The sequence below is a fragment of the Halichoeres trimaculatus genome, unplaced genomic scaffold (assembly GCF_033239565.1).
Source record: "Halichoeres trimaculatus isolate MK-OKI-2021-1 unplaced genomic scaffold, fHalTri1.1 fHalTri1_scaffold_13, whole genome shotgun sequence".
Classification (NCBI taxonomy): Eukaryota; Metazoa; Chordata; class Actinopteri; order Labriformes; family Labridae; genus Halichoeres; species Halichoeres trimaculatus.
The window spans coordinates 24,275,245-24,299,322 of NW_027437191.1; the positions used below are offsets into that span (position 1 = coordinate 24,275,245).

General features: G+C 40.5%; 3 protein-coding genes across 3 annotated transcripts; 1 reads left to right on the forward strand and 2 right to left on the reverse strand.

Moving 5' to 3' along the window:
• Nucleotides 1-316: 316 nt before the first annotated feature.
• allc (allantoicase) lies at nt 317-4,552 on the reverse strand. The gene is made up of 11 exons (XM_074685719.1): nt 4,463-4,552; nt 4,180-4,230; nt 3,697-3,784; nt 3,352-3,471; nt 2,267-2,346; nt 1,703-1,835; nt 1,463-1,618; nt 1,310-1,383; nt 1,015-1,123; nt 795-916; nt 317-496 (listed from the first exon to the last, which is right to left on the reverse strand). Exons 1-11 carry the CDS (start codon nt 4,550-4,552, stop codon nt 317-319), a joined length of 1,203 nt encoding a protein of 400 aa, XP_074541820.1.
• An 8,009-nt stretch (nt 4,553-12,561) lies between these two features.
• Nucleotides 12,562-18,834, forward strand: LOC141802013 (C-1-tetrahydrofolate synthase, cytoplasmic-like). The gene is made up of 12 exons (XM_074685400.1): nt 12,562-12,610; nt 13,136-13,238; nt 13,390-13,474; nt 15,980-16,039; nt 16,138-16,191; nt 16,273-16,409; nt 16,582-16,682; nt 17,601-17,737; nt 17,819-17,930; nt 18,048-18,175; nt 18,353-18,417; nt 18,757-18,834. The coding sequence occupies exons 2-11, from the start codon at nt 13,138-13,140 to the stop codon at nt 18,404-18,406; spliced, it is 969 nt and encodes a 322-aa protein (XP_074541501.1). The 5' UTR covers nt 12,562-12,610; nt 13,136-13,137; the 3' UTR covers nt 18,407-18,417; nt 18,757-18,834.
• Nucleotides 18,579-21,002, reverse strand: LOC141802012 (uncharacterized). Its single transcript, XM_074685399.1, has 2 exons — nt 20,876-21,002; nt 18,579-20,504 (listed from the first exon to the last, which is right to left on the reverse strand). Exon 2 carries the CDS (start codon nt 20,483-20,485, stop codon nt 19,451-19,453), a length of 1,035 nt encoding a protein of 344 aa, XP_074541500.1. The 5' UTR covers nt 20,486-20,504; nt 20,876-21,002; the 3' UTR covers nt 18,579-19,450.
• Between the last annotated feature and the right edge of the window lie 3,076 nt (nt 21,003-24,078).

The following is a 24,078-nucleotide window of genomic DNA, read 5'->3' on the forward strand; positions in this document are numbered from 1 at the left end:
TCTTCAAGATTTCAACCCAGTCAAGTACTCTTTTGAAGGACTTGATCCATAAACTTTAAAACAGCTGAACTCCTGCCTCCAGCCTCCATGTACCCACTAAATTTGTTTCCTATTTTCAGCCAGTTCACCTTGCTTCTTAACCCAACTCTACTTACTGCCTTCGACTCAAGTTCTTCAATAAACCACGTAGAGCTGTTCTGGCCTGTTTCTGCTTTGTGTACCAAAAAACAACAACAAAAAACATGAACTGACGACATCAGAATGTAAGTGGCTCCTCTTTTAATATCTGACTGATTCAAAAACACTGTAAACAAAATCACAGCTTGGACAATGCTCTCTTCTGATTGGCTGAAGCTGTGGGGATAGTCATGGGTTGACCCCACAGACGCAGCCGACTGACTCCTCCGTCTGGGCTGATGATGAGACGCACATGAGTGACAGGTGGGCTGGAGTTGAGATCAGCCTGGCTGTAGACGTGTATGTGATGAGGATGAAGCTGGAGACACAGGAGACAGCAACAATTATAACACTTTTTTATTTACCCTGACAGCATCTAAAGTGCTAGCTTCCAAAACTAATACTGGATGGACAAGGCGTAACATTTCCATTGTTGGTCAACAGATTTCATTCTTGCATCCACAAATGCATATTCAAACTGTGCCAAGCAAAGAGGAAACCATACACAAACATAATCCAGAGACATCAGAGACCTGGATCTGACAATTTAAAATTCTCACGTTTGAGATTCTCTCTGCAAAGGTATTCAACATCATAAGGAGTCACAGTAAACTTACCTTCTGTGGGGGAAGCAGAACTCTCCATTTTCCAACCGCATTCCATCGGCTCTTTACTCCCTGAGCCTCCTCCTCAGGGGTCAGACAACAAACCTCGATCCTACACGAGTCTGGGAAATTACCTGGATGGAAACACTCAAGTAAAGTGTTGTTTTCCCTGGCAGCGACATCAAATTCACATACCTCTTGAACACAGAGAGTAATGTAGTTTTTTTTTAACCTTTGAAGTGGTTTGTGTCGACCTCGATTCTGCTGATGACTCCTGAATGACCGAGACGCAACACAGCCCACTCCCATCCAGGAACCTGCAGAATCCCTTTCTGATCTGCCTGCAAGATGAGTAGCAGGGACACAACCAAGCTTAAAAAATAAAGAATAATCTTCGATCTTCTACCACTCCTGATTTTGCATCTGAATACCAATACAGATGTTTGATATTGGTAGAACAGACATGCATAATTATATCCTTGCACACCCCTATGCAGGGGCACCCTTGTTAATGAAAGAGTTTCAACCTGAAGCTTTTTGGGACGATCCAGTCTGCGGGCGGTTTCCCAGCCATCTGCCATGTTTACAGCTCGGCCAAGACCTGCAAAAGATGCCACAGTCAACTGAGAGCTGTTTGAAAGATTTTAGACATGATATATAAAACTGGCAAAATCTCCAACCAATCATGTTGCGTGGATGCCCAAAGTGTGCGTCGCTGTATCCAAGACAGACTCCTCCATTGGTCAGAGCCACAAGGTCGACTTCCTGGTTCAGGGGCACAGTTGACCAGTCTCGTTGTCCGATTCCATACACTCGCAGCCTGGCTATCCCTCCATCTAACGGCACAAAGGCTCTCATCAGTGCTAAGTGTGTTACATCATACTGAAACTTTCAGTTTGTGTTTGTGTGAAGAAGGTTACCTGGATACATGTTCAGACGCAGGTGTGTCACTCTGCTGTTACAGTTGACCTCAAAGTAGTTGTGGCAGGAGTCAGAGTATCCAGGATTGAGCTGTGAAATACACACCAGCTCCGGCCATGTCTCTGAGCCAAGCTGTCAATCATAAGACACCTGAAAACTGTGACTGAATTCAGACAGGAAATGCCACAATGTTTACATCAAAGAAAAGTTGTTGAGCCACATTTTCAAGCTTTGAGTTAAATCTTTTGACCACGGCATGTTTGGTTTTTGGATGAAGAAAACTTCCTGTTTGACAGCTTGCCTTGGAAGCAACATGTCAACCACATGTATCCCAAGATCTTTCCCTAGTTTTTAGTCCCTTTGACTCCAAATGAGACCATAATTTACAAAATTACCGTCCTGCTGTGTTGAAGAAGACATGAAACTGTAGTGAAGACCATAAAAGTTTACTGAAATTACGTCAACAAACAAGTAACAAGTCTAATGTGATCAGTGGAGTTGCCCCTCCTAGACACAAGAAAGCATACAGGTCGGCTTGACTCTTAAAATAGGAATATTTTTACCTTGGCAACTGCAGCAAGCTGACTGTCGGAGGCAGCCATGCCTGTCCGGTCTCCCTCAAGGGTGAGGCCAGGTGTATCATCTGGTGAAGATCATAACGTAAGGACAGTTTTACCTTTCATGCTGACCAAGCAGCAACTGGTAGCAGCTGGTAAACATTTTGTCCCTAAAAGATGATCTGTTGGGAGTAGGAATAAAGGGAAAGTACAACAAGGAGAGCAGCTTTGGCGAGGCCCAAGCTGTGATGGTTCACCAACTGGATCGGAACATTTTCATAGCTTCACTGGAGCTTCAATTGCTGAACAAATAATTAATGTTCTGAATGAAGAAGAAAGCTGTCCGTCAAAGGGGTCCATGCTGATCCCTGCCCACCACCAAAAGTGCCAACAAAGGGAACAGGAGCATCAGGATAAATGATGACCTGGAACACAACAAGTTCTTGTCTCCAAACTTCCCAGACCTCAATCCAATCAAATATCTGCAGGAGAGGACATCAAAGTCTGATCGATGAAGGTCCAAATTCCCAATTTCAAGGACTTTAGGGATCTACTGCTGACTTCTTTGTGACAGAAACCAGCACACCTTCAGAGGTGCAGAAAAGTAGATGTGCTTGTTGTACCTGTAGTTTCTAAAAGTAGCATGGGAGTTGGATCCTTCTACTGGATCTCCCTACTTTTAAGAGTCGGCTTAGATATGTCTTTTTTGATAAAACGTATGGTTGAAGCTAGCTCTGACTGAGACTGGCACTGAGTTATGCTGCTATAAGTTTAGACGGGCACACTGAGCCCTTGTCCATGCCACCCTGTCCTCTGAAGTTTCTGATGCTAGACTTTCCAGATAGTCCCCGAATTCCTTTGTTTCTCTGCATCATCACTGCTGTGGGCCTGCTTGACTCAAACTACTACAGCTTATAATGACAGTCTGACCATTATTGTCTTTATTTACCTTTACTGACCAGTCATATTTTCTGGTTCTGCTACCTCAAAACATGCTTTTACCATTATAACTGCATTGCAGCCTTAAATCAAGACATCCACGATGGATAAAACTGAAGTGATGTTAGTAAGATAAGACAGAGCTCCTGTACCCAAACAGCCGGCCTGGATGGAGGCGTAAGGCGAGTGGTTGCCAGTAAAAAAGGATGTGTCAACATCAAAACCATAGATCAGCCCAGGTACTCCCAGCTGGATAATGCACCAGTCGTGACCTTCAGAAAGAGATGATAGGAAAAGAAATATTGGTGATGAATCTGGTTCGACTCTGACCCTTTATCACATGACACTGCCCGTCAGCAAGCACTTTTTCATCACAACATACTCCTGTAACTGATAAAACATTAGGTGTTGTGTTTCACCTGGGATAAAGCAACCTCTTATTAAAGGCCAGAATTGCTTAAAATACCGCACCAAATAGGATTATTTCAGATACTAACCAGGTATTCTCTTCCGCCTCGTCTCCCATCCGTCCATCCACTTCCCAAACTCAGTGAAAGCAGAGGCAATAAACTGCGGCGGCTCTCTCTATGCCAAACAGAGTATCATCATCAGAAGGAACCAGTAGGCTAAAATCCGTAGGGAGGTCAACAAGTATTGAGGGGAAATGCTATACTGGCTTGAGTCTAGACCAGGGCTCTACACTAACTTTCATTTGCGCTGTGCGTGTACGCAGCTGCACTCTCTCTTCAGAACAGAAGAAAGTGCAGGTGGAGAAGACTGAGTAGTAAAGAGGGCAACTAACAACGACGTCTTATACATTAACTGTGATAAAGGAAGCATTAAAACATATGCACTCACACGAATGTGACCAGATGAAATTCTTACACTGAAAACACTGAAAAAAAGGTCACAAATGTGACCATTTTGGTCGCAATCTCGATCCCTGGTCTAAACCCTGATGAGGTGGCTCAGGGTCGTACCTTCAGAAGGTTTGCAGCTGGAGCGAACCATTCATCTGTAGCAAAAATAACCTGAAAGAAAATCAGTTTTAGTGTATATGTTGCCAAATTTAACAAGCAGAAACCTCAAGCAGAACCAGACTGTCTGACAAAGAAACTTCTGCTGCAACAAGAAAGGCCAAAAAAAGTTGTAGAGATGGCACTGGAGAGAGAAAGAAATTGACAGATGTACATGAAGCCAAGAACAGGGCAGCACTTGTGTTGTGCAAATACTTTGACTTCAGTAAGCTTAGTAATGACTCACCGCCCCACCAACTGCTTCACAAGCCAGATCATTGAACTGAAGGAAGTTGGGCTCTCCTGCTGCCTTATGGTGTGTATTTCTCTCTGCCATGTTGGAAATGTTTAGCTGTAGCTTTGTACTACCAAGAGGTTCAATCCTGCAGGACAAAGTTCGCCGGCTGTCCCATCCCTAAAGCATGTTTGTTTAAACAGAGTGAGGGGTCAGTGATCCTATTGGGGAAGTTAATTTCCATTCAGTACCACCAAGACAATGCAGTTTCTACATTTTATGTTTGTGAAAATGGAGACATTTTCCATTTGGTGTCTAATACCCATTGAAATCAGGCTGGCATTCAACTCCAGTGCCCAGGAAACAGCCTTTATAATAGTCTGTTTGGCTTTATGTGGAAGGCGCAATGGATCCAAAGAAACTTTCCATTGCTTTGTTTTCTGGGGGGACCATCAGAGCTTGTGGATTCACAACAGCTAGTTGGACGGATGATGAGCAGATGTCTCAATCATTCAGAGAACACAGAGATGCTGAGGAACCATGTGACCAGAACCCAAACCCAGCATAGCGTGGCTCTGTGAATGTGGTGTTGAATGTGTGGAGATGGATCAGTGTGTCAGAGCGGACTCTTTAGAAGGACGGAGTCCTAGCAGGACAATCCACATATACTCCTATTCTGTCAGAGACAGAGGATGAGGAGAGACACAGCTCTGATTTTCTGTTATTGTGATGGACAGAGTAACCTTCATGAGAGCAGAGCAGACTTCAGGACTGATCATTACATCCAAACACACAATTGATACGGTTTCCTTTCCTTCTGAACCCTTTGCAAGCTACCGATATAGTATTCCATCCTCTCCACTCGACCTCCCATGCAGTAACAGCGGCTGTGCAGACTTTCTCTGCACAACAGTTGAGGACAGTGTTTAAATCTGTCTGGATGAAGAGTATTTTGCACATGTCACCTACCAGTTGTTCGACACAGACATCATGTTTTCATCAGACACACCCCAATGAATTGTAAATGAAAGGTTGCTGTACTGAAAATGATTTTCAGCAGCATGTTAGTTCACCTGATCACTGGACTATAGATGTCAGCTGATCAACTACAGTCACACCGTGGGTGGACAGCTTGGATTGTTTGTGCTTTTGATTTTTTACTCAGTACCTGATGCAATTAGAAATGTTGTCAAATCCCCCCATAAATAAATAATTAGATAAATAAAATCTTGTTTAGGATTCTAAACTATTCTGTAAATTACAGTACAAAAAACTACTCATTACAGTAACTAGAGTAAATGTAATCAGTTACTTTTACCTAACTGTGGTGACCAAAATGATGAGTATAAATAAACTTTGCCATCAAAGTATTGACATCCGTGTCCCTGACTTCAAGGCATCTAGTTGTTACTGTAAGCCGTCAATATAATAATGACCCTGAACCCAGTTAAATAATGGTAAACCGGTGCATACTCTCCCTGTTTCCTGTCTCTGTTTGCCATCAAACTGCTGTGGACTTGATTTCCCAAAGTCAAACTAGAACAGATAAATCTTTCTAAAACTTTTGCTTTACAACCCAGAAAGAAACTCTGCAACACATTTTAATCAACCAATCAGCAAATATTTTTACAGTGAAGCAGTGATCCAGCACCATGTGAGCACAGGGATCCAGATTATCAAACTTGCACAGGTTGCTCTGGAAGGATTCTCACCTCTTGAAGTGAGTTTAGGTCATCTTTAGACACTTTCCACCTCCATTGCAGTGAAAAGTTAGTCCCTCATCGGCTCTGGTGCTGGAATCAGTGTGATCTAAGGTGGCAATCACAGCCTCATAGCTTCAGAGTGACATCAGAACTGGTCTAACCTGTTGCCGAATCCCAGTTATGAATGAGAAGTCATGTCATTCTGCAGTCTGACCACTAGGTGGGGGTAGAAAACCTTCTATAGCTATAGCAGAATATTGCATCTGTTGTACATCAGACTGATCAACAGGACCATGTTTTCAATCAGCGACTAATAAATGGCTGTACAATCACTTAAATTGAAAAAAAGAAAAACTAAGGAAGAAAAGAAAAGAAAAAGCATATTGCAGTTACTTTTTGTTCATATGATGGAGCCCTTGGATGATTAAAAATAGAGGTAAGCCTGTCAGTGCAGGAATCTGCTCCCAGAAGTTTGGGGTCAGCTGGTCCAAATAGCCGAATGGTCAACATACCAAAACAAAGATGAAAGCCTTTTTCAGAGATGATTTAAGAAAACATAAAATATCTTATTTGAACTACAGTTTGATCTGTAACTTAAAGCTCATGTGAAGAGTTTTTTTTCCCCATTTAAAAATATCAAATTCAGAAACCACTTACTAATCCCAGAAAGGTTTTCTAAAAAAAAAGTCAGCCGAGGCGTTTTTTTTGTCTGAATGCTCTACTTAGAAGACAAAATAAGTAAAGACAGAATCGGTCACAGGGGGTGCCAAATTTGGCACAACCCAAAAGTTTCTCTCAGAAGCTTTAAAGATTTATATTTAACATTTTATTATATTTTTAAAAGTCAAACCTTGTCATTGAAAATGTAATGGTAAACAAAAGGGTAAAAAAAAAAATCTGGAAAAACAAAATTGTATGGCACATTCATTGGAGAAGACAGAACATTTCTTTTTGGTCATCACATTATTTATTACATGTATGATTTACACAATATGTTACAGATATTAGACCTGTACAAGAAAAACAGGAGGATAGATTGATGGTAAAATGATGTATATAATATATGATATTCTTCTGTTTTCAGGCAGAACAAAACAGTACACACACACTGATTTCAACAATGTGGGAAAAAAAGTTAAAGACTCCTCAACCTTAATACTTACAGTGATATCAGACTCTGATGTTAACTTCAGCTGGGACATTCAATTAAAAGAAATCCCTTCAGATGTAAAGTCAGACTAACAGATGAAATTAAAAGTAGAAAAGCAGATTACCTTCTCGGACAAAAAAAAAACTCACAGATTCAAACTCACACAGATGAGAAAAACTACAGGCAGTTTTAAAAAATCAGGTGAAGTCCACAGAGCAGAAAAACTTCCAGGTGAGCAGAGAAACTTCCAGGTGAGCGTTCCTTCACTCTGAACCAGTGGTCCTAAACATTTCACAAACGTAGACTGAGTACTGTTGAACTGTCGAGAACCACTGGACCAAAGAGGATCAACCAAGTCCACGGAGCTGTCTCACTCTCCACACACAGACTCCACACTTTATACCTGAAGTTCCTCTGGGGGGGCAGACCGGTCCACCCGGCTCCTCTGTGTGTGTGTAGGGAGGTGTTACCTGTCTGGCCAGCTAGCGACACACCTGAGCTGTGTTCACGTGTGCCAAGTCTCGCTTCACCTGCTCCACTTGTTTGTTTGCTGCTCTGCTTTCTGAATTTAGCAGAAAACTATTGAAATAAAAACTAGATTTTCCCATCAGAAAGTTTCAGAATAATTTGAAAAAAATAAACCATTTCTTATTTGCTTTTAAAAATATGTTAAAAAAAATAATATAAAAAGTCCCTGAAATTGTTTTATGAGCCTGTAAATGTTATATTGTTGTGTCTAAAGATGAACATAAATGATTTGAAACAAGAGTCCTGTGGCTGAAACTAATTGTTACTTTAATACTGATTATGATTCTGACTTTCATTCTGATCTTTTTTCTGATCCTAATTCTTTTTTTTGTCTTTACACTAAATCTGATTTTGATCTAGATCCTTTCTGTTCTGATTTCCAGCTGTGTTTAAATTATTTTTTGTTTTGTTTTGTTTTAAATAGATCCTTCTCTTGATTTGAGTCTTGGTCCTGTTGATGATTTTTAATGTTATTGTGCTTCCAGACCTGATCCCAGACTTGGTCCTGTCATCCTAGGTCTGAATGTAATCATAACTTTTTATTTAAATAATTTTTGACCCAGAACCCAAATTGTGATGGCACACCTGACCCTGATTTTTAATTCTGATTCAGATTGTTATCACCAGGATTTTAATTCTGATCCTGATTTTAATCCTGTTTATGCCTTGCGATCCACAAGCGAAGCCTGTTTCGATTATGATACTGGGTCTCTCCCCCAATTTTAAACCTTTCATCCAGATCCCGATTTTTATCCTGATCCTTATTTTTTTTTATTTTGATCATAGTTCTGTTCGATCATCTGGTTGCAAGGTTATCTCATTGGCTGCCAGCTGTTTTCAGATCATTTTGACTGCTCATTCAAGGCCCACTAAATATTGTGTGCCAGACCGTCCCCCAGCCTACCTTGCTGAAAAACATAATTGTCTTCTGTCTACATCAGTGGCAGCCATTGAGTTAATCTAGTTGTGTTTGAATAATCTTAATAAAAGAAAATTTCATAACCCTACTCCTGTTTATTGACAATCAGTGTGTTTTCTGTTCTGATAAACGATAACATGAGAAAAAAAAAAATTCTTGTGCTTGGACAAAAGTGTCTGCTAAATGAAACTGTAGAACTGTAGAACTGTAGGAAGTAAAGCCAGCTTCTTTTTGTTTCTGTTTAGGTCAAACATATATTTCTTTAATCAAATCTTTTTACCATTTGAAAATTAAGTTGGATTGGATATACATTTAAGAACTTTTTACATTTTCTGAATCACTTCCTTTAAGCTGATACTCTCTGGAATCAATGCGTCAGGTGAAGGAGTGTTGTGGACATTAAAGATGGTCAGGTATACTCAAGTGTGTTTCAGGTGAGCAGGAAGTGACAGGCTTAGCTGCATTCTTCTGCTCAAAGAAAAACCTGATCTCACCTGTTCTCTATCAGCGGCAGCATCACTTAGATGAGTCACACCTGTAGGCCTGTGTGGCTCAAACTCACCTGTACAACATCCGCTGAAGAAGTGTAAATGTTTAAAGCATTTAGTGTAAAATATTAACCTGTAAAAATGTTCTCATAACATTAACCTGTGAACCATCTATATAAAATTTCAACCTGTAACTCTTTACTGTAAAAGAAAGAAAAGTGCAAAAATTTTACTCAGTATTTCTAAATTTTCTCCTTTGACATTTAATGTAAAATATATTTTAAAATATTAAACTTAGTTTACTTTTCTTGGTAAATATTCATTCGTAGAACATTCACTAAAAAAGACTCACCATAAAATATTCATTTCAAAACATTAAAATGCAAAAATACCTTAAAATTGCTGCAAAGCATTAACTTTAAAATAAAAAACTTAAAACAGAAATGTTTTAATAGTGAATAGTATAACTTCAACTTACAATTATTTTCAGGTAGAAATAACTACATTTATTGCAATTTTTTTTACTGCACTATACATTTACAGTTCAAAAAATTCCACAAAATAAACATTGCAAACCATCACTCTTTTAAATACTTAGCTGTTTAGACTTTCAGGAAAAATAGAAACTGTGCAATGTTTATTGTGAAACACTTAAACTATTGACTAAAGAACATACAACATAGAGCAAACGTTTTGTTGCAGTTCCTTTTCAAAATACTTTGAAACTTAAGTATGAAAATGTGGAAGATAGTTAACTTATTTTATATCAAAATCATACTGTAAAACATATTGCTGTTTAAAAAGTTACCTGAAAGCATTGCTCTGTAAAACAATTTCTGGCAAATAGTATACCTATATTTCCTGAAAATGTGTTGTTTCTGAACGCTTATCATAAAAAAGTTGTCATCTTCCGGTTAAATGCTTACTGATAAAAATGTACTGCAAAAAAAACAACCTTGAAATATTATGTAAAAAACTGACATTTTTTTTTACTACAATTACAATTTTTACACCATAAGCATTTTTATTCATAAAAAAAAAAAATAATAATAACAACTTGTATAAATTTTATATATACAGCATTTTTACTGTATATATTTCCTGTAAAATATGATTCAAGAAATATGACTGAAATTCATTAACAGGAAAAAGAGTTAAGAATAAAAGAGGTGCGTAAAGAGGACAAAGGAGTTAAAAATAGAGGCTGAGTGAGGGGAGAACTGGTTAAACAGAGAGAAACTCGGGAACGACAGGAATGAAGAAGAAGACAGACTTCATTCTACAGCAAGGTGTGTGTGTGTGTGTGTGTGATGCATGATGCATGAGTGTGTTTCTATTTATGTGTGTTGTAATTGGAATGCAATGAGTGAAGCCCATTTCACAGTTAATCGTCACTCAGTGAAGTTTTAATGCTCATGTTAGAACCGACTATTAAAGCCTGAAATATTAAAGAGTGAATTAGACTTCCTCCATCATCAGTATTAACTTTATCTCCTGACTCTGATTCACTTATTTCTCTTGAAGTTCCCAGTTTGACCAGCAGAGGTCAGGCTTTCTCTGTGAGGTGACTAATCAATCCACATAATTCAAGAAACTACAGAAGAACATTTTTCTTTGGCAGATCTTTTCCCCACCTTTCAAGCTACCCAGGTGTCATTTTTGTCTTTTGATGCCTTGAAATAAGGCATTTTTCTGGACTTCTCAGGTAAATGTGAATATTTTACATACAAAAAAAGATAAAAACTTGATTAGATTTTAGTTTTCGCAATGTAAAACTTGAACACACTAAAACCTGTTAAAGCAACGTTGAATACAGTAGTTTGTTCAATCCCTCCCCACCAACAAACACACACACACACACCCTCCTTCTCCTCCTCTTTCCTGTCAAAGAGCTGATTCTTCTTCCCTCCCCAACATGATGGATTCTGATTGGCTGAGCGCTGTGCCGGACTCCCCTCCTCCTGCTGCTTATTCACTCCTGTCCTATGACCTTACTCCTCTATATCAGTCCAGTTCAATTCAGTTTGGGGCAGGAGCACCCCGGCTTGAGACACTCACACACTCGTAAAGTCTAAACCCACACACACAAACACACATACACACACAGTTAAACAGTGTGGATGTATGGGAGTCTGATGGAGTCAAAAAGTTTAGCTGAGCACAGAAAAAAATGGAGGGTGGATATGATCAAGCTTTTTCTTCCTCTGATTTATTGTGCTGACATTCAATTTATGATTTCTGTTACAGTTCATAGTAAAATGATTTAACAGTTTAAATCATAGGTTTGACATTCTCCACAAATCAAATAAAAAAAATCTAAACTTTCTATCATAACAGTTAAATTTATATGAGAACATAAAGACTTTAAACATGTAGTAAGAGATTTTTTTTGCCGCATTTTGGCTCTTTGTTGTTATATTACAAGTCTAAGCTCACCACAATCCAACTATTTCAGAGAGTTTTATTTATTAGATCTCATAACATACGACTTTATTTCATTATTGCACCATTTCAGTCTTTTCCTCTTGAGAAACTTTGTCATAATGGTTAATAGTATTTTTCTTGTATAACAACTTTTTATCACTAACGTCACTAATTTTATTTCATGTAACATTGTGACTTCAGTTTTGCAACATTGGGACTTGTTTTTATACTGTTACCTAAAACTAATGAAAAACTTATTGTGTACCTTTTCTTATCTTAACATCTCACTTTGTTTTCATGTAGCATTAAGCCTTTGATGTTATCACATTACGGCTTTTCTTTTCAACATTACAGTGTACATCGAGTGATGCTTTTTTTTTAGTTAAATACTAGTTTTTTCCTCAAAACATTCAACTTTTTGCATAAGAATCTAAATTTTTGTGACATTTTTAAACTCCACCTCCCCCAATATTGTAACTTTAGTTTTGTGAAATTCTGATTCCTTTCATACATTTTCTAAATCAACTTTTTTCATGGTGGTATGATTTTTTTCTCTAACTTAACAACTTTTTTGTAGCATTTCATTATCGTTCTTGAAATAATACTTTGTTGTCATTGTTTTATGGTGGCACCCACTATCCTTCGTAGAATGGAAAAAATGCACCAAGTGTGAAATTTGGCTGCTCTTCTAATCGGTTTGTTTTCTATCTTTTTTTTGCAGTCTTTGGTCAGTCATGAACCTCCATACACTCTCAGAAATATCCCCAGAGACGCCCACAGGGATGACTGGACAAACATTACACACACACACACACACACACACACACACACACACACACACACACACACACACACACACACACACACACACACACACACACACACACACACACACACACCGTGGTGTCTGGGCTGCAGTGGGCCAGTAGTTTCCTGAGCGTCCCCCAGGTAAGTTGTTGCTCTGTTTGCAGCCTCATTAACTCTCTGATTATTACACATTTTCACGCTCTCCTGCAGACGTACAAGTGAATTATGGGAGAAATTCATGTAATTTTTGACAACATGCATTTTCTTTTTCTGCATGCAGCTGTAGTGAGAGCATTTTAGAGTCTTTAGAAGTTGACTGAGGATTATTCAGACGGATCTCCAGACAAACCAAGTGTGTGTTGGTTTTTAATGATTAACATGTTTGATGTCGAAATGTGTCACTGGGTTAGCGGTCAGTCAGATCAATCAGTGTGTTTATTACTGGGACACAACTTTATTTAAGCAACTTGTGGAGACAGGTCAGAAAAAGTTTGTAATGGGTGAGTTTATCTCTTCAGGCATTTAGAAGTTTTATGTTTGATTTTGGCAGGTTTTCAGGTGTTTAGTTAATTTTTCTTCATTGAGGTGCATTTGAGTGTTTCTTTTTAGGAAAACCGCTCAGCTCTGGCCTGAACACACCTCCTTTCACTCTCCCCTCTCTCTCAGCCATGTTATCCTTGGCCACCCTCTCGCTCCGTCTCGGGGTCTCCAGTTGCCATGGCAGCAGGCGCTCTATAGCGACCGTCATCTCTGGTATCAAAACATCAAAGTGAGTCAGATGACCTGAATTCTCACTTTAACGTGTGACCTTTGACCCGTGAGGCCTCACTCAAGCTGACTGTGTGTGTGTGTGTGTGTGTGTGTGTGTGTGTGTGTGTGTGTGTGTGTGTGTGTGTGTGTGTGTGTGTGTGTGTGTGTAGGCTGGTGAGGGAGCGGCTGAAGGCGGAGGTGGAGGCAATGAAGAATCAGTTCTCAGGGTTCAGACCGAGCCTCGTCGTCCTGCAGGTCAGAGTCTCTGCAGCACGTCTCCTTCTGGTTGTTACAAATACCTGCTTTATTCATAACACACCTTTAAAAACATGAGGTCACCAAGAGCTCTGACAAACATGAAACAGCAACACTGGAGGGTTACTGATCCTGATAAAACATCCATTCTGTTTTCTTTTTTTAAAACCTTTGAGTAGCAGCTGGATAACTGTCATCCTTGAGACTCAGCATCTGCTGCATAACCTGGACGTGCCTTTCAGTCACGCTTCTCACAGCAGATGATCTGTATCTAATACTCAACACACTCTGAGTGAAGTGAAGGGGCAGGTGTGAAGAGGAAGAGGAGTGCAGAGCAACAGGCTTTAATATAGAAGTTTTCAAGATCACTTGCAAAGACCTGGCAAAGGCTCTCATTTATCAATCTTGCGTGGGACTTGGCGCAGATCTGGGTGTAGAAATGAGCTTACGGCAACATTCACGTGTGATTTATGAAATGTGCGTATCAGGTGTTGATAAATGTTGTGGCTGAAAAAAGTCATAACTTAAAAAATACGCACCTAAATACTCAAGGTTCAGTTGGCTGAACCCACAGAATGTACGACACGTGGCGTTGCATTACGGAAACAAGGAGACTTCTCCGTGCTGGAGACCAATAACGCAACAGCAACAGAGGTAGAGAGAAATGCAGTGTTATTTGGCAGCCAAAAAAGTGGCATTAAAGTGAGTCAGAAAAAACTCTGAGAGGAAATCACTGCAGCCATCAGCAGCATGGATGTGACAAACTAAACTACAGCAGTTTTTTTTGATTTACACATCCTTCATTTATACCTTGATTAATGATAATGATGATGATGACATTTGACTTTTACAAGCCACATTATTATTGTTTCCGTTTAGGTCCAGAAACACGGAAAGTTGGCTTTTAAAAATGTGTTTGAACTCTGAAAGAAGCTGCATACTCCGGCCTGAACCTGTCACAGACTGAGGAGGGAGTGGAGCTCTCACCGGGTCTGCGTCAGTTTCAGGCAGAAGTGACGCAGGGACAGACCAACCTGCTCTGCGTCAGATACAGATAATAAAACATTTTCAATTCTGCAAACTATTTCACCTAAAAACTGATCCCATTAACTTAATTTGGGGTTGTTTTATTGTGTGTTGATCACAAGTAAACTAGAGTTTTAGGATTGGAAATGAGCAGACACCCATTTTTCGTTTGCTAAATGAGGGCCAAGGACTTTAAGGAAATATAGTCTTAATTTAAAGCTAATTTTTTCTTTGTTGTTCGTAAAGCCTGGTTGTGATACAGGATCACGGCCAGATGGTGGCTGCAGAGCCCCTTAAAGCTGTTTACAAATCACATTGAGTAAGAGAGGAAGAAGAATGCTAACTGTATCAATATATAGACTGTATTATATGGACATACCACCAAATAGTGTGTGCAATAACAAAAGTGATCTAGTCAGACTTGCATCTTTTTTCCTGAACTAGGCTGTAAACATGTTAAGTTCTGTGTAAAGATCAGTTTTTTGAATTTGTTTGTATTATGCTGCTGCAGCCAGTCTCAAGTGGACACTCAAGGAACTGCAGTTTTTAACACGTCACTGGTCAGGCGTCATGTTATCAGACTGGGGTGTGCTGCAGGGATCCGTGTTGGGTCCTTTGCTTGTCTCTCTTCATTTGCTTCCCCTTTGAGAAATCATACATAGATTTGATTTATCATATCATAGTATCATCAGATGATATTTGTCCCTATTTTATTTTTACGCTCACAGGATATTCACCCAAGTAACATAAAAAAAAATACAAAAATTATCACTAAAAACGATGAAACCAGAGGTGCTTTTGATGCGGTTATTTCCAACGTTTCACAGAACAGTGGGTCCCTGTCTTCTTCCGTTCGCTCCAGGAGTTATATTCGATTATTCTGCATCCTTCAATGCTGAAATGCTTCACTGTTCACGTCTCTTTCATCTGAGGAATAGACGTCAATATCACGTTTTGACTGCTGTGATTTTTTCTTTACCTCTCTCAGCATGTCAGCCCTCAGCTGTGCGTGATCAGGTCTGACACATGCAGCTTCTCTGGGTGATGTGGGGTTATTTCTGGAGTGTGTGAAAGCAGCTTTAAACAGGTCTGAGATCAGGGACACCAAACATGTGGTGTTCAGACTGTGGACTCTGCAGACTCAGACTGGTCTGAGCCTGCTGTGTTTGTTGAGCTGCTCCTCTTCTCACTAACTCTGATAACAAACCTTTGACGTGCAGTCACACGCCTCCTGACCTGAGACCTAGAATATGTTACCTTTCTTTGTCATTCTAGACCTCCTGGCTCCCGAACCCCTGATGCTTCATCAGAAAAGATCTGTATTCAAACATTTCTGTGTGCTTGTGTGTGTGTGTGTGTGTGTGTGTGTGTGTGTGTGTGTGTGTGTGTGTGTGTGTGTGTGTGTGTGTGTGTGTGTGTGTGTGTGTGTGTGTGTGTGTGTGTGTGTGTGTGTGTGTGTGTGTGTGTGTGTGTGTTCAGGTGGGGGACAGGGATGACTCTAACCTGTACATCAGCACCAAGCTGAAGGCTGCAGCAGAGGTCAGAAATTAAAGAAACTTAAAACACAGAATTAAATTCAAAGAAACATCTACATCTAAAAATAAATCCTGATAAAAGTCTCAGCATCTCGTCTGCAGATAGGAATCGAAGCGAAACATGTGAGGCTGCCGAGCTCAACAACACAGGACGAGGTGAGGGACACACCTGAGGATGAATCTGATTCGACAGATAAGGAACGGGTATAGGTGTGACTGGCTCGTGTGCTCCCTCAGGTGCTGCGGAGCATCAGGTCCATCAATGAGGATGATTCTGTCCATGGTCTGATCGTCCAGCTTCCTCTGGACTCTGTGAACGCCATCGACAACGAACTCATCACAGACACTGTCAGTCCAGAGAAGGATGTGGACGGGTCAGTCTCTACAGGTTTACTACAGATTCCTTGCTGACAACACACAGCTACGAATCTGAACTGAGGGTGTGTGCGTGTGTGTGTGTGTGTGTGTGTGTGTGTGTGTGTGTGTGTGTGTGTGTGTGTGTGTGTGTGTGTGTGTGTGTGTGTGTGTGTGTGTGTGTGTGTACAGTCTGAGCTGCATTAATGCAGGGAAGTTATCTCGAGGTGACCTGAAGCACTGTTTCATCCCCTGCACCCCCAACGGCTGCATGGAGCTCATCAGACAGACAGGTAACACACACACACACACACCACACAGTCAGCTTGAGTGAGGCCTCACAGGTCAAATGACACATTTTTTCACTTTTTGGAATCAGAATTCTTGGTTAAAATCAAAAACCTCTGAGTTATAAGTCTAGAATTAAAGATTGGGGTGAAATTTCTTAAACTTTGTCATTAGAGTTACAATTCTAGAATTCTCTGTTTAGCATTTAAATTCTCCAATTCTCAAGGTTAGAGTTAAGATTTTGAAGAATCTTTTGTAAGAATCCCACAGTACTCAGAACGGAGTGAGAATTTTAGAAAACAGACACTGGAGTTGAAAATCTAGACTTTTTAGGTTAGAGTTAAATTCTTGATTTCAGACATTGAAGTTACATTTCCAGAATTTTGAGATTGTTGTTAAAAATCTGCATTTATGAGATCAGAGTACAAAAATCTAGTCTTCTTTTATTTATTCTAAAAATGTTAAAAAGCTAGAATTCCAAAGTATACAGTTTGGAGTAAGAATTCTGAAATAGTGAGATTGGAGTTAAGATCCTGAAATTCAAAGATTTGAGTAAGATTTCTGAGAATGTGAGGTAAAAGTTAGAGTTTTGGAGTGAGAACTCAAGGATACTGAGATCAGGGTGAAAAGTTCCAGAATTCTGGGGTTAGAGTAAAATTCTTGATTTTAGACATTAAAGTTACATATCCAGAATTTTGAGATTGTATTTAGAATTCTACATTTATGAGATCAGAGTAAAAAATTCTAGACCTCTTTTAACATTGAAATTCTAGAAGTCTGAGACTAAATCAAAATTCTAGACTTCTTGGGTTGGAGATAAAATTCTGGAACTTTTGGGTAAAATTTAGAATTCTAGAGTACCCAGATGAAAGAAACATTTCTAGAACACTGAATTAGAGTTAGAACTTGTGCTACCTGTGCAGGTGTGTCTGTTGCGGGGAAACATGCTGTCGTTATCGGTCGCAGTAAGATCGTTGGAGCACCAATGCACGACCTGCTGCTATGGAGTCACGCCACAGTGACCACCTGTCACTCAAAGACAGCAGACCTACCTGAACAGGTGATGTTCATGCACTGAATACACTCTGATGATGTTAAACATGTTCCTGTGAGTGACTGGTGTGGTTTCACCTGTGTACAGGTGGGGCGCGCTGATATCCTGGTGGTGGGGGCAGGCAGAGCCGAGATGGTGAGAGGGGAGTGGGTGAAGGAGGGCGCCGTGGTTATCGACTGTGGAATCAACCACATACCAGGTACACACCACAGACTCTGTAACGCCTACAAATGTTTTTTGTCATTCATCCACACACCTGTGGACGTGGCCTGAGTGTTTATTACATGTTTCATATTCATGTATATTTGACCTCCAGATGCAACCAAGGCAAGCGGTAAACGGGTTGTTGGAGACGTCCACTATGCTTCAGCCAGTCAGAGAGCAGGATTCATCACACCTGTCCCAGGAGGGGTTGGACCAATGACAGTGGCCATGCTCATGGAGGTGCTTTAACTCTGGGTGAAGGGGGTCTGTGAGCGGGGAGCCTTAAAGAGACAGTAGCTTACACAAAGACAGGCTGAAATAGGAGTTTTCTATAACACTAGGGAGAAAAAATTAAGAATAAAGACTGTCTGTGTGGTTAAAGCTGTGTTTTCAGAATGAATGTACTTTTTGTTTCAGAACACAGTGCAGAGCGCTCAGCGTTTCCTTTTGAAGAATCAGCTGAGGAGGTGAAACATAGCGAGGTAAACCCACAACTCAACATTTGGTCATTTTATTCAAAGTTTTATGCCATGATTCACTGGATCCATCTGATCGTCCTTAAAAACTGTATTTTCTCCAGTCAAAAAATTGTCACAAAGCTTTAAAAAAGGTTTCAAGATTTTATTTTTTGTTCTTCACTGCTTCAACTCTTCTCTTTCTGTTTTCCTTGACAAAATTCATGACTTTATTGTGTTATTTCTTTTGGAGCTACAGATAAACACAAGCATCAGACTGCTGCACAATCAATCAATAAGTCAATCCAATGATCATAAGTCCTGTCAGTCCATGCTCAGGGTGACACTGTCCTCTTCTCTCCTTAGGTTAGAGGACCACCAGTCGAGACAACAGGAAGTGACCAAAAACATGATTTTAGCACAAATCATTGTTTCAAAATCAAACAATGTTTTTATCTCCAGTTTGTTTTCTTTTTTTAAATTAAATTGAATCTGAAATCTTTTGAATTAGTTTTCACCTGTTTGAGCTGTTACATGTGAAAGATCAATAAATAGTTTTTGAATTGTTTGCTTGAAGTGTTTATCTTTTTTTAAATGTAGGTTTAAGGTGAAGATCAGTGTAAGGTAAACAAAATACAACAAATACAACTAGACTGTTTTTTAACACTATACATTTATAAAACATTCCACAAATAGATACAAATTTGACAACCAAAAGCCGTCCTATGCGAGTCTGGTCTTGAATGATTGACAGCTGTTTGATGTTATCAGACGTCTTCAGTCATTCACTGTTGTGATTGGTTGACAGGTGTGACAGAAGCTTTGATTGGGCCCTAAAATAATTTCCAGACCATGATGATGACTTTGCGTCCAAAGGGTTTTTTCTCCTTTTGTTTCTCTTCTTTTCTGTTTCAGATTCTTTTGGTTTTTCTAATGTTCAACCCCGAAAAACAAAAAAGAGACATTGTGAGGTTAAAAACACCGGGATCTTCCTTTAATGTTTAAACATCATCTTGTGTGTTAACGTTTTTTTTAACACTTGATTTTGGAAGCCCCTCTTTCAAACGTTGACCTTTGACCTTTCTGCCATCAGTGTTAAGTCTGGACAACCCTCTAAGCAGTTTGTCTCGTTCCGCTCTCTGCTCAGCTGATCCACAGCGGCGCGCATGGCGGCCCTGACCAGAGAACGAGCCGTCTGAAGCAGCTGCCTCTCGCCGGGCTCTGAAGTGAGCAGGAGGAAGAGGAGGTTCTGGTTCTCCGAGGAGGAGGTGCTGAGCTCCCAGACCTCGTCCTCTTCTCCATCAAGAGTCGCCTCATCAGGGGGAACCAGCTGGATCAGGATGGAGGGACCGTTGGAGCAGAGGAAGCTTGACGGGGTGCGATTGGTCTCCTCTGTTGATGGGAGAACCTCCAAATCTTCATCTGGAGCATCATCAGTTTGTCCCTCAGCCTCCCCTTCTTCCTTCAGGTCAAATGTTTTGACTCTTTCTGCTCTGGGAGGTTCATTGCTCACCTCTACCATCACCTCCACACTCCCTCCGGTGGTCAAACCATGAGGGGAACACTTCCCCTCCTCGATTTGCTGCGCCTCCTCTTCGTCCACAGTCGACCTCCTCCTTTTCAGAAAGTCTCGCATCCTTCTGATCTTTGACCACGTCTTCACCTTGAACCTGCTCCTCCCTGCCTTGGCCTCCTCACTCTTTTCTTCTTCATCTGTGTTTTTGGGTGTGGGGTCATGCGTCTCCTGCAGCGCCCCCTCTGGTGGAACATCTTCATCCTTCGTTCTCTGCCCCCTGACACACTCCAGTTCAGGTGTGAACCTCCTCCACCACCTGCGTCTCTTTACCTTCCTGTTTGTGATGTCATCATCCTCCGCTGCAGCCTCACAGTGCCCCCTGGAGCTTCCTTCTTCGACTGCAGATAAAACATCTTTGTCAGTTTTCTTCTGTGAGGACTCGTTATTGTTAGTCTTGTGTCGGTCTGTCCTCTTGGTCCTGGTTCTTTTCGGCAGTAACAGCCTGGGTGGCCCCGTCAGCTTCCTCCTCAGAGTGACTTTTTCCACTCGCTGCATGACCTCTCCATCCTCTGACTCCATCTTTGACGACCACGAGAACCTGCAGGGCACAAAGAGGGCTGTTTTCAATGACCTGAAGAGTGTTTGTGCTCTCAGAGAGTAAACAGTTTAATCTGTGCTGAATGACGAGTTCATGGTAACCTGACCTGCTCTGATGTTTTCATGGAAGCTGAGCTCAGTAAAACTGAGAAATAATGTTTGAACATAACACATTCTGACTCTGATAATCTCACTTTAAATCGGGCATTATGAACAGACAAATATATTGAAGTGATAACAACACAGTAACTCCAAACAAGAGCAAGCAGCTGCAGGAAACACAACAAGCTCAAAGCTGTATAAAAGGAAATACAAAGGAAAGAGTTCAAACGCTGAGGTGTGCCAGTCACTATGATGATGTCATCCACTCACCTGAAGCTCTTCAGTCAACCCTCTCACAATGGATGAAGGATCTTCTCCCAGTTTTCCGAGCTGATCTGTTTCTGAGAGCAGAGACACGCTGAGCTCAAACCGTGCTCTCCTCCACCCCCTGTTTCCATAGCAACGCTGCTGATTGGCGTTTAGCTTTACAGAGATGACTCCCTCACACGGTAGGGCGATGTCCGGGAGACAGGAAACAGGGTTTATTTCCTGTAATGAGATTCTCTTATGAGACCATTTGTACATTTAAACTGGAAGAGGAGGAATCGGAGGAAAAACTCAAAAAAGAGATAAAAACTAATGAGAGAAGGAGAGTGAGGGAGAGGAGGAGGAATACTCAGAAAAGAACAGAATAAATTTGCGACTAGAGATCAGGAAACTGAGACAAGGCACAGAGGAGTCAGAGTAATGATGACATTCAAAAATTCATATGTGAAACCTCAAAGTTCTTTAAAAAATAGAGTCTCAGAGACACAAAAATAACTAAATACAAAAACAATCAACAACCAAGGAAATTGGGGAAAAATTACTATTTTTCATACACTCATACAAGACTGATCAAGTCAGTTGAGACATCCTTTCTCCATAAACTGGTCAAAACAAAATCAATACAAAAAAAAACAACAACAATGAGACACAAAGTAAACATCAAGTCAAAAACCAATTCAAAATACCCACAAAAACAACCACAAAAAGAAAAGCAAGGTATAAAGGAGATAATGACACACCACAAAAAGACAACACAAAATGTAAAAACAAAAAGAAATAATGAAAAAAAAACTTCTTTTTTTTTTTTTAAATGGATAACTCTGTTTGACAAACTAGAACAACACAAAAACAAAAAGATACAAACAAAAATTACACCTAAAAGAAAACACCATTCCAATATAAGGAGCAAAGAAAAAAACAAATAAAGTAAGTAATAAAGTAAGATTTTCTGCAAACAATAAAACACAGACAAAAAGCAAAAGGATGAGTTAAAAAGGAAACTAAATAATTATAAACACTTCAAACAAAAACACACTACATGATAACATGGACTAAACAACTGCCGAATATCAAATGTGGCAAAGCAGCTACATGACAAACATCTGAAAACAAAACAGTAACACAGAGAAGGAAACAGAAAATCTGGTTTAAGTCCAAAAACAAATGAGACAGTAGAAAAACAGCAATGGAGGAAAAAATACTGACACAAAAACTGGCAAAGATACTGGAATAAATTGGAGCTATAAAAATAAAAGAATAAAAAAGAAACTCAACAAAAATACACAAAACAACTACTTGTGAAGCTGCAAACAAACCAAACAGTGATGAAAAATAAAAGTAGCACACAATACAACTTCAGACTGACATGAAAACATCAACAACATACAAAAATTAACTCTAAGGAGACAGACTGAGGGGTTATTGATCAGTGATCAATTATTGATGTGATATTGTGGTGTGTGTGTGTGTGTGTGTGTGTGTGTGTGTGTGTGTGTGTGTGTGTGTGTGTGTGTGTGTGTGTGTGTGTGTGTGTTTGTGTGGGTGTGTGTGTGTGTGTGTGTGTGTGTGTGTGTGTGTCTTCTCTATTTTTAAAGGTGAGATGAAGATAAACCTCTACAGCCTTTGTTTCTATAGCGATGGAGGTAAAAATACCTCCCTGTGTCCCTTGGCAACAGCAGCTCCACCAATCAGAGGACCCAACAGGTAAGACGGACGCCTACACCTTGTTTAAATGTTGTTTATAATCTGCTCAGTGATTAATTGATACACTGATTTTATTGAAATGTGATCCTGAAAATGTTAGAATTACAACCTAAAGTCAGTAATAGCTGATTGATTTTAGTGCCGAAAGATGTCAGCAGTATCAGTAGAGGTGTATTGATATATTTTTGAGAAATTGCATCTCATTTGAAACATTCAAAATAACTTTGAGTAAACTTGGTTGTAGTCTAAAGTTATGGTAGCTTTGAAAAAATATTCCTTACAAACAGTAAAAAATTTTACTTGGTAAAAATAAATCATGATAAAGCACATTTTTTGTAACAATATTATTAACATAACAATATTTCAAACACTGTGGCTGTTCTGTTATCTATTTGTAGTCTAAGTGGTACCAACAAGTAGCTCTACACCTTCAGCAGGGTCCTTGAGGGTGCATGGGAGTTTGCCCAACCCGACTGTGTCCCTCGAGAAGTCCTGTGGGGGGTTCTCCGGGAGTATGGGGTGTCGGACTGCTTGCCTGTGCCAGAGCTTGATCCGCGTTGCTGGCACTAAGTCGGACTCGTTTCCAGTGAGGGTTGGACTCCACCAGGGCTGCCCTTTGTCACCGATTCTGTCCATAACTTTTATGGACAGAATTTCTAGAAATTTTAGCCAGGGTGTCGAGGGGGTCCGGTTTGGTGACCTCAGGATTGGATCACCGCTTTTTGCAGATGATGTGGTCTTGTTGGTTGGTCATGAGCTTTGGGTAGTGACCGAAAGAACAAGATCACAGGTACAAGCGGCCGAAATAAGCTTCCTCTGCAGGGTGGTATGGCTCTTCGGGTGAGATAGGGTGAGAAGCTCGGCTATCCGGGAGGAGCTCGGAGTAGAGCTGCTGCTCCTCAACGTTGAGAGGAGCTAGATGAGGTGGCTCTGGACGCCTCCCTGGTGAGGTGTTCAGGGCAGGTCCCACCAGGAGGAGACCCTGGGGCAGACCTAGGACACACTGGGGAGACCACTTCTCTCGGCTGGCCTCGGAACGTCGCGGGATACCCCGGGAAGAGCTGGACGAAGTAGCTAGGGAGAGGGAAGTCTGGGCTTCCCTGCTGAGGCTGCTACCCCTGCGACCCTACCCTGGATAAGCGGCAGAAGATGGACGGATGTTGCCAACCAAAACAAGTAGGTGTGTCCATGCAAAACAGTCTAGAGTGCAAAGACAGAATTCTTTACTTGGTCTCACAGTTCTCGAACTCCAGCAGACCTAATCTTTCTCATCCTCCTCAGTTTAACAAACATCCTCTTAAAGCAGTGTTCTTCTTCTCTTGAGGACAGACCTGACAACGTTAGACTTTTGACTAATCCACATCATGATCTTGTTACATTCGCAAACTGAAGACACATTAATCACAAGAAAATCAGTTTGTGTTTTAGCTTCAGACCACTAAAGGAAGACAGAGTGAAGCCTCTGTGTGACTTATTGTTTACAGTGAAACTGAGACCCCCAA